Source organism: Trichechus manatus, unplaced genomic scaffold, assembly GCF_000243295.1.
Source record: "Trichechus manatus latirostris isolate Lorelei unplaced genomic scaffold, TriManLat1.0 scaffold00001, whole genome shotgun sequence".
NCBI lineage: Eukaryota > Metazoa > Chordata > Mammalia > Sirenia > Trichechidae > Trichechus > Trichechus manatus.
Window position 1 is genome coordinate 24,548,709 of NW_004443937.1, and position 17,140 is coordinate 24,565,848.

The following is a 17,140-nucleotide window of genomic DNA, read 5'->3' on the forward strand; positions in this document are numbered from 1 at the left end:
ATGATACATAGGCTGAGGTGTCTAGAGGTGAGGTGGACTGATGTCTGCAACCTACCTTGAAATGCAGAAAAAATAAGGTGGATTGTTGAATTGATGTTGTTGAGTGCCATCGAATCGATCCTGACTCATAGCGACCCTATAAGACAGAGTGGAACTGCCCCATAGGGTTTCCAAGGAGTGGTTGGTAGATTCGAACTGCCAGCCTTTTGTTCAGCAGCCAGGCTCTTAACCACTGTGCCACCAGGGCTCCATTGAATTGATAGAGGGATGGATAGCAAAATGTCAGTTATAGAATTGAGGTGGTGGGTTTATGGGTATTTACCGTGTGATTCTTTCAACATTTATGCTAGGTTGAAAGTTTCAAAAGTAAAGTGTTGAAACAGAAGAACTGCAAATAACCAATACTTAACGTTCTCTAGAGCTTTCCATAACTAATTCCCCTAGTAGTTTTCTTGGATGACACAATTCTATTCCTACAGACTGCCTCTCCTTACTTCCTAGAGTTGGTGAAGAGTTTGGGCTGAGGGCCGGTGGCTTCCTGTTTTCACTTTGAACCTGAGGGATGCATTAACTTGGACTTCATTTGATGGCGACGAAGCTTCTCAGTTTGAACTCTGGAACACAGTGCTTTCTACCCTATAGGCAGAAGGCTGGGACTCTGAAGCCCAAGAACTGCTTGATGATTGGAAAAGCCTGGATTGATCTTGTTCATGGGCCCTGAGATCCCGGGAGGCCTGGAACTTCTTAGAGAGTTCATTTTATGCCAGAGCAGCTTCTTGCTGAATGTAGCAATATCGTTATCCTTATTCTTTATATCCCTATTTATTGAACATTTCCTAGCTGACAGGCCCTGTGCCAAGCACTCCGTGTATTCTTTCATAGTAATCCTATAATAGGATTCTTACAGCCCCATTTTATAGACAGAAAGCCAGATGTCAGGGAGTTTAAATCATCTGCCCTAGTCTGTCAGTTTGTGGTACTGTGGTGGCTTGAGTGTTGCTGTGATGCTGGAAGCTATGCTATCCATATTTCAGATGCCAGCAGTGTCACCCATGGTAGACAGGTTTCAGTAGAGCTTCCGGACTAACATAGACTAGGAAGAAAGTCCTGGCCATCTACTACCGACAGTTAACCAATGAAAACCTTATGGATCATAATAGAATATTGTCTGATATAGTGCTGGAAGATGAGACCCCTGATTGAAAGGCACTCACAATACACTGGCAGCAATCGTGGACTCAGTCATACCAACCATCATGAAGATGGCACAGAACTGGGCAACGTTTTGTTTTGTTATAGATAAGGTTGCCATGAGTCAGAGCCAACTCGATGGCAGCTGACAACAACAGGTCACGTAGCTAGTAAATTGTGGGCAGATGAACTCTTTAGAACTTTTTGGTTTACAAAGCAATCTTCTCTACTGTAGCTCCTGACACATTCCGGGCAGGTAAAACTAACCTCTACTTCCTAATTAAGAAACTGACATTCAGAGAATTGAATGGGTTAACCCAAACCACGTGGGTAGTCAGTGGGTGGGAGGCTCAAGGTTGGAACCTGGCTCTTTAATTTCTGGTTCGCTTTTCATGTCATCTTGTTACCTTCAGAGCCGGAGAGCTGGAGAGGATGAGGAAGGAGTCATGGCAAAGGTCTAGAGGGACTAGAATGGACAGAAGGGCACGGGTTGGGTGTGCCAGGCGGCGGAACCACATCCTTAAAGGCTAAGAGCTAGAATGATGGGGGTTTCTTTGGCGGATGGAGGGAAAAGCAGCCTGGCTGCCCTAGCACAGGGTGAATAGACAGGTGAGCCAAGGGTGGAGGGCAGTGACGAGCCCAGAGCTGGGGGCTCGGGGCCTGATGCCTTTTGTAAAAAGCGGGAATGATCCACCCTAGTTGGGGGGTTTCCACTGAGGATTACATGAGATATTTCAGTTGAACTATGTGTGGCATATTGTAGCCACTCCTGCAATTTTTGGACTTCTCTTGTGAACTTTGAAAGCTTTGAGTGAAGGAGTGAGTTGACCAAGCGGAGGTCTTCTGAACATTCACTTGACAGTGTGGATGGCAGCATGGGACAGGGAGGGGCAGCCTGTAGTCCAACCTGAAGAAGGACAAGCATTATTTCAAGGGAGTACTCCTTGGGGTTTGGTGAGCTGTTGGTTGTGGGGACGGATGTGCGCTTTGCTGTTTCCATTGGCTTTTTTGTGACTGAGTTTGGACTGTCTCCCCCCGACTCACTGATGTGTTCTTGCCCTTGCAGGAGCCTGTGTGAAATGCAGCAAAGGGGTCTTTGGGGCCGACCAGGCCTGCCAGGCCATGGGGAACCTCTACCACGACACGTGCTTCACCTGTGCGGCCTGCAGTAAGTGTGTGTGTGTCTGAAAATGGTGTGAGAGCAGTGTCTGACCTCCTCCACCTTCACGAGGGGGAAAGGAAAATCAAGATCAGCAGCCCAAGGCTGATTCCTACAAGGCAGAGGCCAGACAAGCCTCCTCTCTTCACTGTCTGCTAATTCTGACGCCAACTGTCCCTCACACAGCACTCGCTGCTTCTCTGCTGGATTTGATAATTTATTGCAGTGGCCACACAGAACTCACAGACCATGCTCACAATTATGGGTTTATTAGGGAAGTAACAGTTACAATTCAGGCTCAGGAACACTCAGGATACAGTTCTTTAATTAGGACAGCCTCTCCCCAGCTGTGGTCACAGTCACACCTCTCCCTGGCCCTTGGCCTCTGCCCACAGGCACTCAGCTTCCTCTCTCCATGGGCTGGGAAGCCCACCGCCACCGTCTCCTGCTGCCAGGTGGCTCCTTCCTTGGTGGTGGTGGGCTCCTCCTCTCTGCTCTGGGATTGGCTCTTTATTAAGGCTATTAAGGCGTAGCTGACCGGTCCCCTCGCTGGGCCACAATTATCTTATTTGCACAGCCCCACCCAATCCCCTGGGTGGGAGTTACAAGACCATGGCTAGAAAGGCCACACACAAAAGTAATTAACTGCACTGCAGTGTATGTGTATGTGTGTGTGTGTGAGAGAGAGAGAGGTGGGACGTCAGGATCAAGGGAGGTGTCTGAGTTTGTTAGTGCTGCTGTAGCAGAGCTATCACAAGTGGGTGGTTTTAAAGAACAGAAATGTATTTTCTCACAGTTTGGGAGACTAGAAGCCTGCATTCAGGGTGCGGGCTTTATGGGAAGGCTGTCTCTGTCCACTCTGGGGGAAGATCCTGGTCTCAGCTTCTCTAGCGTTCTTCTCGGCATTTCTTGGAGAGCTCCACTTGGCAGCTGTCTCTCCTCCGTTTGTGCTTGCTTGTCTCTGTGTCTTTGTTGCTCTTTTTAAATCTCAGAAGTCATTAGATTTAAGATACTCCTTACACTGATATGGCCTCATTAACATAACAAAGAAAACCCTATTCCCAAATGGGGTTACATCTACACGAACAGGGGTTAGAATCCTAACACATAGTTTTGTGGAACACAATTCAATCCATAACAAAAGGGAAGATCATCCTTCCCTATGGGTACCTGGCCCATGGCCCTCCTCAGTCCCACAGAAAGGCGGACGGTTCCTTTAGAGCAGGGCTTCTTACACCAGGGTAAGGTGACTTATCGCTGGGTACCAGAGATTGCCTGTGACATCCTTTGGTGATAAGTTGGAGTGAGTTCAGAGCAATCCTTGATAACATCAGAGTTCGTAATTCATGGCACAGGTCTCAGACCTTGGGTTGGACAGGGGAGGGAAGTGCTGGGGAATGTACCATCACCTGCCCTCCTGTTAATTATCTGCCTAACTGTGGGGACTAGGCAACCAAAGGTGATTAATCAGTCACAGGTACCCCCAGTGTGACCCCAACCTTTTTTATTTTTTATTGTTGTTCTTTAGATAAAGGTTTACAGCACAAACTAGCTCTCATTAAGCAATTAGTACACAGATTGTTTTGTGACATTGGTTGCCAACCCCACAACATGTCAGCACTCTGCTCTTGTCGACCTTGGGTTCTGTATTACCAGCTTTCCTGCCCTCTCCTGCTTTCTAGTCCTTGCCCCTGAGCTGGTGTGCCCGTTTAGTCTCGTTTTGTTTTATGGGCCTGTTTAATCATTGGCTGAAGGGTGAGCCTTAGGACATTACTGAGCTAAAAGGGTGTCCGGGGGCTATACTCTCGGGGTTTCTCCAGTCTCTGTCAGGCCAGTAAGTCTGGTCTTTTTTTGTGAGTTAGAATTTTGTTCCACGTGTTTTTCCAGCTCTGTCCGGGACTCTCTATTGTGATCCCTGTTAGCGCAGTCTGTGGTGGTAGCCGGGCACCATCTAGTTGTGCTGGACTCAGTCTGGTGGAGGCTGTGGTAGTTGTGGTCCATTAGTCCTTTGGACTAATCTTTCCCTTGTGTGACCCCAACCTTTGATTTGGAGGCTGGTGTATGAATGTGTGAGTGTGTACAAATGCTTGCATGTGTGTGTACCTCATTTGTTTGTGCTCACTAGTATACACACTTGAGGGTGTCTTTCTGCTCAGGTACATCCATGTGACTAAAGCAGCAGATCAGGAGACTGGGCCTGTGCTGAGCTCAGCAGACTTCACGAGTTGATGGCAGCTGCCCCAGTGGAAGACTCTAACACATTACAGGATGTTTGCCAAGCGCGACCATGTCATGGTTGCCTATGTTTTCTGGTCTCTGTTAAAGATTAAATTTGGGGAGTATTTTTGGAAAATGTTCCATTGATGTTCTAACCACCAGAGTAGAATTGTGCTCTATAGGGGTTTCAGTGGCTAATTTTTTGGAAGTAGATCATCAGACCTTTCTTCTGAGGCTCCTCTGGGCAGATTCAAACCACCAACCTTTCGGTTAGCAGCCGAGCACTGTACCACGCAGGGACTCCCTACCAGGGCTAAAAAAACCCCAAACTCGTTGCTATCGAGTCCATTCCGACTCATAGCAACGCTATAGGACAGAGTAGAACTGCCCCACAGGGTTTCCAAGGAATGATGGATTTGAACTGCCAACCTTTTGGTTAGCAGCCAAGCTCTTAACCACTGCTCCACCAGGGCTCCATACCAAGGCTGGCAGCTGTCAGTTGAAAGAAAATGTTACAATAAAGCCAGAGAGTGGCAGGGACGAAGCCGTTCTTACTTAAGATCTGGCCCAGTAGTTCTCAAGCCTGTCTGCTCGTTCGAATCGCCTGGGGAGATTGTAATAGCCAATGATGCCCTGGCCCACCCAGACCAGCTGGATCAGAATCTCCAGAGTGGAGCAAGTATGTTTTTTCAAAGCTCCCTAAGCAGCTGTGGTGTGTGGTCGGGTAGAGTACCACCAAGTTAGTACCAGACTTCTCATTTTAGACACCTCTTGGGGGAGGGGAGGGACTAGCTGACAACTAAGGAGCCCTGGTGGTGCAATGGTTAAGCACTCAGGTGCTAACTGAAGGGTGGGGGCTTTGAACCCACCCAGCAGCTACCCGGGAGGAAGACCTGGCGATCTGCTTCCATAAAGATTACAGCCTAGAAAACCCTCTGGGGGCAGTTCTACTCTGTCATATGGGGTTGCTGTGAGTCGGAATTGACTTGACAGCGCTTGACAACAACACCTCACAGCGAGTTGGTGGCCCAGCCAGAGACCCTCCTGAACCCACGACCTCCTGATTCCCAGTATAGAGTTAACCTGCCTCCTAACCTGCTGAGCCTTGATGGCCTGGTCAGATGCCCAAATTCTAAACCTCACACTCTCATCCTTCCTGCGATTTCCCATAAAACACATGCCTGGGAGTTTACCGTTGGCACGTTGGTCAGTATTCACCTGCATAGTGAAAAGCTGTAAAAGATTTTGAAATGGATCAAAAATTACTGAGTGTCCTCAGTGAAAAAAGTAGGAGTTGTCTGGTTACCTGATTGTCTGGGTCTCTGGGCCTTTCACTGTCTGAGCTGTGTCACACTGTCAGATGTGGAATACTGTCAGTAATGTAAATGGTTCTTGTCCACAGCACTGCAAACCCAGTCTGGAGGCGGCACAATCGATTGTTACTCTGTGGATGTTGACCGGCTTTACATCTGTTAAACAAGTTTACTAGTGCATTCTCGATGGCCTATATATGCGTGACTCAGATTCTCCCAGTTGGACATCTTACTGGCTCCCTCATTCTTTAATGCATTTTTTAAAAAAGTCTTTAACACGTGTTTGTGTTATATCTGTACGAGTTGTGATTATACTCTGTTTTAAAAATTATCTTTTAACACCTTTGCCTCCTATAGCTGTTTCTCCATATTTGCTCTGTTTTCTAGGAAAAGGAGAAGAAATACTGAGTTAGAGGCTTTTTTTTTACATCAAGCAATTGCCATTTGAACTAAGAAAGCTACTGGGGGAAAAAAATCAAACCTACAGATGAGTCACTTGGTTCCACCTGTGGCTATATGAATAGTTATTTTTTCCTTAACGGGTTGCGTTAATGTTGCTTCAAATAGTGACAAGCATAGATGCTTAAGGAAGATCGAGCTGGTTCAGGTGCTTACTCGGTCTAGCATTTAAAGCCCTTGTGGTCTGGTCTCTCTTAGCCCTTCCTCCTTCCTTGTCAGTCAGTTTCTCTCGTCCGCTTCCATGCCTCTGCTCACACAGATCCCTAGACTCTCCTAACCCTGCTACTCCCCACTCACTTCATACGTTTAAATTCTGTCCAACCTTGAAGGCTCAGCTCAAATACCTCCTCTTCCAGGAAGCCCTCCCTGTTCTCCTAGCAGAAAGGAACATTTTTTCCTGAATTTGGCATGTTCTGCTTTCTTGCTGGGGTCCCTGGGTGGTCACAGGTTAGCACACTTGGCTGCTAATTGAACAGTTGGCTGTTTGAGTCCACCAAGAGGTGCCTCAGAAGAAAGGCCTGGAGATCTATTTCTGAAAAATCAGCCATTGAAAACCCTACGGAGCAGAGTTCTACTCCGACACATACCATAGATCAGTCAACTTGACAGCAACTGGCTTGGATTTTTGGTTTTGGCGTTTTTGTTGGTGTTACCTTGTAGACTGGGAACCACATGCCCTGTGTCTCCAGTTCCAGCAAACCAGGCCCGTCTGTGAAAAGGCAGGAATGCCTGTTTGCCGTGCGGTCTGCACACGCTCCCGTCTGGGGAGCATTCTGCTTCTCTCCAGCTGTAGGGAGCCGTTGGCACTGCTGGAAACCCAGGCATGTGTCTGAGCGGCTTCTCTTGAACACTAGAAGTCTTTTGCCTTTTGTTCAGTTAACTTATTGCTGCCCTTTAACTCGGCTTTCGGCAGCAAAATGAGGCGCCGGGGTACTCTGTATCCTGGCTCCGCGGGTCCTGGAGTGTGTCTCTGTGAGCCTCAGCGCCATGGAGACGGCACAGTATGGGCTGGGGCTCATCCAGTCCATCCCCACGTTTGTAGAAGAGAAGGTGGGGGCCCAGAGAGGGGAGGAGAATTTCTCAAGGTCAAAAACCCAGCAATGGAGCTGGCATCAGACTCCAAGGCTTCTGAATCTAGATTATCCTTGTACTTACCTGTTTTTCCGATTCTCTCTCTGATATGTTTCCACCCAGCCAAGCTAAAAAGAGAGGTGTTCTTTGTTCTTCATCATATTTTGATTGTTGATAGAGAGACCTGGTGTGTGTGTGTGTGTGTTCGGGAGTACATGTGTGTGTGTTTTCTGTTTTCCCATTTCATTTATGATAATCTGTTGTTGTTGTTAGGTGCCATCAAGACAGTTCTGACTCATAGCAACCCCATGTACAACAGAACGAAACACTGCCCGGTCCTGCGCCATCCTCATAATTGTTGCTATGCTTGAGCCCATTGTTGCAGCCACTGTGTCAGTGCATCCTGTTGAGGGTCTTCCTCTTTTTTGTTGACCATCTACTTTACCAAGCATGATGTCCTTCTCCAGGGATTGATCCCTCCTGATAACATGTCCAAAGTATGCGAGACAGTCTCACCATCCTTGCTTCTAAGGAGCATTCTGGTTGTACTTCTTCCAAGACAGATTTGTTCGTTCTTCTGGCAGTCCATGGTATATTCAATATTCTTTGCCAACACCACAATTCAAAGGCATTGATTCTTCTTCTGTCTTCCTTATTCATCGTCCAGCTTTCACATGCATATGAGGCGATTGAAAACACCATGGCTTGGGTCAGGCACACCTTTGTCTTCCAGGTGACGTCTTTGCATTTTAACAAAAGAGGTCTTTTGCCACAGATTTGCCCAATGCAATGTGTTGTTTGATTTTTTGACTGCTGCTTCCATGGGTGTTGATTACGGACCCAAGTAAAATGAAATCTTTGACAACTTCAAACTTTTCTCCGTTTATCATGATATTGCTTATTGGTCCAGTTGTGAGGGTTTTTGTTTTCTTTATATTGAGGTGTAATCCATACTGAAGGCATTTATGATGATAATTTAGCTTAAAAACTGTTTGTGTGTGTAATACATACACATATATGTTGCTCTTGTGTCAAGTCAAACTCATGGTGACCTTCTGTACAACAGAAGAAAACACTGCCTGGTCGTGCATCATCCTCACAATTGCCAGCATGTTCATATCCATTGGTGTAGCTACTGTGCCAGTCCATGTCGCTGAGGGTTTCCCTTACTCTCGCTGGTACTCCACTTCACCAAACATGATATTCTCCTCCAGTGATTGATCCCTTCTGATGATGTGTCCAAAGCAAGTGAGTCAGACAATGTTCTGTTGTGATCAGCACAAAAATCTGTACCCTTTTCCCTCAGTAATCCCAGACCAAGGGTGAGACCTTGGTGGTACCCCAAGGGTCACTTGTCTTTAACCTGTTAAAGCCAAAGTTTTCATTGGCTGATTTTTGGACGTAGATTGCCGGGCCTTTCTTCATAGTCTTAGTTTGGAAGCCACACTGAAACCTGTCCACCATACGTGACCTGCTGGTATTTAAAATACTGATGGCATAGCTTCCAGCATCATAGCAACATGCAAGCCACCATAGTATGACGAACTGAAAGATGAATAGTGAACATATATGTATCTGTTGCTGTCAAGTCAATTCCGACTCATAATGACCTTATAGGACAGAGTAGCATTGCCCCATAGAGTTTCCAAGGCTGTAATATTTACGGAAGTGGACTGCCACATCTTTGCCTCGAAGATTAGCTGGTTCCAACCACCGACCTTTGGGTTAGCAACTGAGTGCTTAAGCACTGCACCACCAGGGCTCCATATATATATGTATATGTATTTATGCATTTATGTATATATGTATACACACACAAACACACATGCACACTTCTTGGATTTTATTGATACTGCATTAAACCCCAATCTTGGGTTCTTGTCAAACTCACACACCCTTACAAGATAAGGCAAGGCCAAGACCTGACTGATTTGACTGGTAAAGATACGGTGAGCCACTTTTAGATTCAGGCAGCTTATTCTTTACAAAGACAACAAAAAGTCAAGTAGTCTAAAGGCCTCTGGGTCCTTGTCCCACACACTAAAAAGAGACCCCGAAACAAGAGCTGGAGGACACCCTGTTGCTGAGGAGCCAGATCTGCATGCAGCTAAGGGGTTTTATAATCTGCAGCGCTATCCTGAGGGGATGGGGCAGAGCCTGAGACCTCTTCAGAACCCTGGGGGTGATGAGAGACTGTCTGATGATACCCAACTGGGGGAGGAGGCAAGAGGGAGATGGCCTCACAGCAGCTCCTCAGAGGCCTCCCGCCCTCCTCAGGTTCCAGGAGGACCACACACTGGGTGCTGCTCCGAGCCAGGTGAACCTTGGCCTGTGTGGATCCACACGAGGTCACCAGGCACCCGGCGCCGCAGACTCCCCCAGCTCCCTGACAAGAGGCCACAATACTTAGTTCGTTTTCATGTGACAGCAACATGACGACCACAGAGAAAGTCCTAAAGAAGAAACCTGCTGTTTTATCATTCTAGCCCAGCTATTTCCACTTTTGCCTTTTCACTTTAGTTTTTGGCCACGTGTATACACATTTTTTAGAGTTATGATCATAGTGGATAAGCAGCATTGTATCCTTTTTGATTTAACATCATAAACTCCTCCCTGTCTCTTCAGTCTTCACAATAACCGTTTTAACAGTTATGTGGGAACCAGTGGAGTCCACCAAGAGGACTTGGTTTACAGCCACAGTTTATGGCCTCAGGCTCGTTTCTGGTTTGTTGACTGTTACAGATCGCCTCAGAGAACGTGTTGGTTTTTTGTGAATCTTTTTTCCTCTCTGCTGAATTGTTTCCTTAGTGTTTGTTCCCAGAAGCAAGCATTCAAGGTCCAACGTGTGGGTGTGTATATGGTTTCTTCAAGTTCCCTTCTTTCCTGAGGACCCCTGGGCAGCCCGTGTGCTTGGTTGCTGTGGAGATGTGAGCTGTGGCCCCTCCTCCCGTGGGCGCTGCCCACCTGAGGGGCTGTGCACCCTGCCTGGATGCTCTCAGGAAGCTGTTGGCGCGCACAGGAGAGAGCCGGAGTGGCGGCCACGCACATAGTGTGAGTGGACACCCTGTGTCGAGTGGGCTGTCTGAGGAGAAGCTGGTGCCCATCTGTAGCTTGAGTGAGAGGTGGAGTGAAAAGGAAGAGAAGGTATGCTGGGCTTAAGGGGTCAAGTGGAGTTCTCCTTGGCACCTTCCAGAATAGACTGTGGTGGAGAGAGAAGGCAAAGCCACTGTGTCCTCAGTCCAGGCAGATTTTGGTCCCCAAAACAAGGTTTTGTTCATTTTGTAAAAATTAGACAAATTCCATCCTGGAGTCCAAGTGACACCTGTTTGCTCTGTCATGTTCATGGCGTCTGTTGTGTCTTGGCTGTGCAAGTCGGAAGATGGTGAACTAGATATGAGACATCATGTGCTCTCCTCCTGGAGGCCCCTAAGAACATGAGGGGGCCCGAGGGTTGGGGTTGGGGTTGGAGTTGGGGTTTGGAAGGTAACCACTCTGAGGCTGATGGGAATTATGCCAAAACTGTTAAACCGGTGAAGGGCTGAGCTCGGAGGAGGACCAAAGAGGGCTCAGTGCCGGCATGTGTAAGTCAAGATATCATAATCTAGTGTTTATATTTCTGGAGGGCACGAGGCACTGTGATCTGCCAGCCATACCTTAGAGGGGAAAAAACAAATACAAATCAAGAATATATACCATTGTCCATCTCACCTTTCAAAAACTAAATGCCCAGGTCTGCTAAAGATTATGGATAGATTTTATAGTGAAACCTCATCCAATTAGGGGAAAGTATGTCTGAGTTAGTGAAAAGCCTGCATCTAAAACACTAAATAAATGCCATTTCGTTACTTTCAGGTAAATAAAACCACCAGCTCGAAGCCCAGCCTTGCGGAGCAGAGGTTCTTAATAAAATAAGTGGTTGGTGACTCACCCACCAGTGAGTTGATATATGAAGTATGGGAGGGTTCTTGTCAGCTATTTTGTTTTTCTTACAAAGTCTTCTCAGGTATAGCTGCCGCCTCAGGGCTGTGTGACAACAGAGGCGAGGTCTTTGGATACACTCGCATTGCGAGTACAGGAGAGTGGCCTGGGGCTTGGAATAGAGGAGGCAGAATTTCAGTCAGGGGATGCACCCACAGGAGAGAAATGGATTAAGGGCTTTGATTAGAGGTCTATTCTTCTTCAAGCCCTTGATCCCTGAGTTTCTGGGTCTTCCCAATATTTCTCATTCTACTCAGCATTTATATATGAGCTGAATGAGTCAGCTGGACCTCAGGAAAAAGCTGAAGACCAAGAATGTGAGAAAGGAAGAGTGGGCAGAGACCAAAGGAAATCAGTGGGCAAGGGAGAGGTTAGGAAACAACCAAAATAGACTGGAGCTGGGTAAAAGGCTGTGTGGGTCAGACAGGAGCAGAGGGGCAACTGTCACTTGGCGTGTTATCAAAGGGTCTCTTGTGTACATCTCCAGCAGTCATTCCTCGGATGCACTTGAAGTGGGACCAGCCTTGGTTTCCCAAATCAGACATGGCTGACCTAGTCAGAGGCCGTAAAGTCCCTGACAGGGAGAACATCGGATTCTTCTTGCCTGGGACATTAATAGAGTCCAGATTTTTCGAGAAGTACAGAGGCCAGAGAGGTGGAAGTCCAAATGAAGGTAAAGAGATGTGGATGGTGAGGCCAGCGGCCGTTCGGCTGTATCAGACCCCCAGGGATGTGCCTTACACATGTCTTGAATCAGGGTCTCTGCAGGCGGAGCCAGGAGTCTGCACTATAACACGCTTCTGGTGACTGATGGTCGGTGAAGGGTGAGGACCACTGATACGGTGGCTGTTAAGCACGTGAAATGTGGCTAGTGTGACTTAGGAACTGAATTTTTAATTTTGCTTCATTTTAATTCATTACCATTTAAATTTAAATAGCCACATGTGGCTCATTCTCTCATTCTGTTCCTTGTCTTTTCTCCTTCTTGATGGTAGCATTTTCAGTATAAAAGTTGTTTTTTTTTAATTTTGATATAGTCTAATTTATCTATTTTTTCTTTTGTTGCTAGTGTTTTTGGTGTAGCGTGTAAGAAACCATTGCCCAACTGAAGGTTATGTTTTCTTCTAAGAGTTTTATAGTTTCAGCTTTTATGTTTAGGTCTGTAACTCATTTTGAGTTAGTTTCTTTGTATGGTAGGAGGCAGGATTCCAGCTTGATTCTCTTGCATGTGGACAGCCGGTTGTCCCAGCACCATTTGCTGAAAAGACTATTGTTCCCCACTGAATTGTCTTAGCGAACTTATTGAAAATCAGTGGAACAATAATGTAGGGGTTTACTTCTGACCTCCCAGTTTTGTTCCACTGAGCCAGTCCGTTATCTTTGAAAGAGATTTAACTAATAAGAAAAAAAATTATTTACTCATGCGGTTACCATTTCTGGTCCTCTTCATTCCTTTGTTTAGACCCAAGTTTTCATCTGGTACCATTGTCCTTCTTCTTCAAGGACTTTCTTTAACTTTTTTTTTTTTTTTTTTTGGTAGTCCAGATCTGCTCGTGATGAATTCTTCCAGCTTTTGTATGTCTGAATACATCTTTATTTCATTTTCGTTTTTAAAGGATATTTTTGCTGAGTATAGAATTCTAGGTTGACAGTTTTTTTTTTCTTCCAGTACTTTAAACATCTTTTTCCACTGTTTTCTCACTTGTATTATTTTCAATGAGAAATTTGATGTCAGCCTTATTTTTATTTCTCTGTATGTAACATGCTGGTTTTCTTTGGTTGCTTTTAAGATTTTTTCTTTATCACTGATTTTGAGAAGTTTGATTGTGATGCCCCTTGGTGTTGTTTGGAGCTCTGGTGGTGCAGTGGTTAGCTCGGGTGTTAACCAAAAGGTTGGTAGTTTGAATCCACCAGCTGCTTCTTAGAAACCCTATGGCGCAGTTCTACTCCATCCAATAGGGTTGCTATGAGTCAGAATCGATTTGATGGCGACAGGTTTGGGGTTTTTTTTTTTTTTTTGGTTTTTGGTGGTGTTTTCATGTTTCTTGTTCTTGAGGTCTGTTGAGCTTCTTGAACCTGTGGGTTTATGGTTTTCATCAAGTCTGAAATGTTTTTGTCCATTATTTCTTCAAATATTTTCTGCCACACCCTCTTTCTAATCTCCTTCAGGGATTCTAATTATCCTTGTGTTTGGCATCTTGAAGTAGTCCCACACCTCACTTACACTCTTTTCATTATTATTATTATTTTTTTAATTTCTTTTATTCTTTTAGTTTCATTTTAAATAGTTTCAATTGCTATGCCTCTAATTTCACTAATATTTTTTCGTGCAGTGTGTTACATCTGCCATTTATACCGTTCAGTGTATTTTTCATCTCACACATTTTAGTTTTTGTCTCTAGAAGTTTCATTTGGATCTTTTTTAATATCTTCCATGTTGCTGCTTAACTTTTTGGACATACGGAATATAGTAACAATAACTTTTAATGTCCTTCTCCGCTAATTTCTAACATCTTTGTCAGATCCGGGTTGATTGCCGTAGATTGATTATTCTTCTCATTATGGGTTGTGTTTTCCTGCCTCTTTGCGTGCCTGGTAATCTTTGATTAGATGCCAGGCATTGTGAATTTTACCTTGTTGAGTCCTGGATATTTTTGTATTCCTTTAAATTGTCTTCAGCTTTGTTCTGGGATGCAGTTATTTGGAAACAGTGATCCTTTCCAGTCTTGCTTTTATGGTTTGTTAGGCAAGTTTGGAGCAGAGCTCAGTTTAGAGCTAATTATTCCCCATTCCGGGGCAAAACCTTCCTGAGTATTTTACTCAATACCCTGTGGATTAGGAGTTTTCCCAGCCCAGCTGGTAGGAATAGGCACAGTTTCTGGCCCTGCGTGAGTGCCAGGCACTGTTCCTGCTAATTCTCCTGGGTGCTGTTTTCCCTCAGCGTTGGCTAGCTTCCTCACACACACGTGCTGACCAGTACTCCGCGGGATCCTGGAAGGAGACCCTCTGCAGATTTCCAGGGTTTCCCTCTGTGCAGCGTTCTCTTCTCTGATCCAGATGATAATGGCCTGGAGTCGTGGGAATGGAAAACAAAAAAGAAATGAACTTATAAAACTGTAAGAAAAAAGACTTGTGAGTGGCAAGGGAGAAGAGAATTGGAGTGTGAAACACTGCTACTCACAGCGTGGGGGTCCTCAGTGAGAAAGCACAGAAATCGAGAACATTTAGAAACTTGTATGATGATTTCACAGAGTAACTTCGTGTCAGTTGAATTGGATAATAACTACAGTCAGGGCTTGGATTTCATATGTTTCATTTTTCTAGTAATTTTTACTGTATTTTACAAGAAAAGAAGTCTTTAACAGATGGACATTAAAAACAAAGCGAAAAACAAACAAACCTGGCCCTTTACCACAGATCAACTGAAAAGGAAGTAGTGACCTGGAGGGTTTGGAGAAAGGGAGATGGTGGGGAGTGTGATTTTTAGCTCAGGAAGTTTCCACTGAAGAAAGTGAAGGTCATTGACAGGATCCTGGCAGCAGTAACTGATGCTGAGTACCAGTGTGTGTGAGCAGGCACTTTGCTGAGTTCCTCCCTCCATGTTTATACGCTGAGGGGTTAGGTGATGGGCTACAGTTTCTCATTTCCGGGAAGCAACAAAGCCATGGTTTACCCAAGCGTGAGCACTTTCCACTTTCATCTTTCTGCCTTGCCCCTTGAGTTTGGCACTTGGCGAGAAGCTTGGGGCTACTGTGGTGGGAATCGCCCCGTGGGCTTCCTGAGGCTGGACTAGGAGTCCAAATTGGATCTCTGTTTCATTTAAATTAAACTAACTTGATTGGTTTCTTTCTGTTGCGTTGGTATATGTATTACCTTTTAAGAGATGGGAGTCCCTGGGTGGTGCAGTTAACACACTTGGCTGCTAATCAAAAAGTTGGAGATTCAAATCCACACAGACGCTCCTTGGAAGGAAGGCCTGGCAACAGAGCGCAGTTCTACTCTTAACACACATAGGGTCAACTCCACAGCAACTGGTTACTGGTTAAAGAGTTAACCTATTCCAGAAAAAGCTGCCTGACGAAGTAGATAAGGTAGAGCTTTCTGCAGTGATGGAAGTGTTCTACAGCTGTGCTAACCACAGGTGCTACCAAGTACTTCACTGTGGCTAGTGTGATTGAGGAACTGGGTTTTCAATGCTTTATTTTTAAATTAATTTACGTTTGCCTATAAATAGGCAGCTGTGGCTGGTGGCCCCTCTGGACAGCACAGGTAGAATGAGGTAGCTAACTGGGATAGCACAATAAAAACACAGTCTGATTTTTACTTCATTTTCTCAGAAACTACTACTGTCGGGAAAGCCTTGCGTTTTTGCTTTTCCGGGAGATATTTGGAAACTGAAATTTGTGGTGAAGTCTTATAGCTAAGGGCCGATTACTTTTCCGGAATGGATTATATGTTGTTTCTATTTCTAGAGGGAAGGGAGAATGGTGAGTATTGAAAATTTAGATTTTTATTTGTTAGATCAAATGACTGACCTCTCTTTGTGGCATCCTTGACTGCTATTTCCTTCGTCAAGCCACACTAGCTTTATGAGATGCATTTTTCTCTTTTCAACTGAGGTGCCCCTGAAGGCAAATATAAAATATTCATTCACTGCGTCTATGGGAAGTGTCTTTTGGGAGTGTATTCTCAGTGAGTCTATATATTTATCACTCAATATTTTATAAACTATTGTTGGAATAGGAAAATAAAGACCTGCTTTGACCACTGTATTCTAAAACTCTGGGAAAGTTTTGACTGCTGTCTTCTAAAACGTAGGCAAGTTTGCCTGACTTCTTTGCTTTTGTTTCCCCATTCGTAAAATGAAGATTCAGTACAACTCCACCGTACTGCAGTATGATGAGCCCCGGTGGTACCGTTGTTACAGTAGTCAGCTGCTAACCAAAAGGCTGACGGTTGAAAACCACTAGTGGCTCCAAGGGAGAAAGGTGGCAGTCTGCTTCCGTAGAGACTTACAGCCTTGGAAACCGTATGAAGTTGCTATGAGTCGGTTGCTGTGCGTCAGAATCGACTCGACCGCCGTGGGTATAACGCAATAAGTGAGGTTCAACTATCTGAAGTGCAGGATCACGTTATTACAAGATTAATGAAATGACCCAAGCCATCCTCCACCACTAGCCAGCCTGGAGTTCTCGATTGTGCTACTCCAGTCTGTCCTCGTCCTGCAGTTTGGTGCCACCAAGTGGTGGTTGGCTGCTCTAGCTTAAATGTCCTTGAGAAGGATTCTGGATCCTGCAGTTGACCGGAACTTTCAGGACAACATTGTGATTCCAGGAATTTCCAGGTTCGTTGGTATCTGTTTCATTGGCCAGATCTGGAGTGACTCTCTGCCTCTTTGCTTCTCAAGATGAGATTTCTTGCTGCTTTCCTCCTGGCCTCAGCCTCTGTTCCTCAACGCACCTCTTCTCCGAAGATATAAACTTTAGCCTGCCTCTGGGTGGAAGATGGGAGCCAGTTGCCAGTTAAGGTACGTCTCAAGGGATTTTTACAGACTTGTCATGACAAGTAAGCGAGGTATAATCTAAGTGCTCAGTACAAGAAAATGCTTCAAAAAGCAACAATTCCCTTCTCAACCTAGTAGGAAGAGAGGAACTGGATTCCACATGTAGGTGTGTGTTCGTTAGCATTTAAATAGTGCCGCGCACCCTCGTGGCACAGTGGAACAAGCATGGACTTCAGAGTGAGACAAGCC

At 45.4% G+C, this 17,140-nt stretch overlaps 1 protein-coding gene across 1 annotated transcript in view; it reads left to right on the plus strand.

Annotated features, from left to right (window-relative positions):
• Positions 1-17,140, plus strand: part of LIMD1 (LIM domain containing 1) — a 74,376-nt gene that overhangs the window by 39,263 nt on the left and 17,973 nt on the right. The window contains exon 2 of the mRNA XM_004368453.2: positions 2,258-2,359. Within this exon, the coding sequence (XP_004368510.1) occupies positions 2,258-2,359 (102 nt within the window). The remainder of the gene's footprint in view (positions 1-2,257; positions 2,360-17,140) is intronic.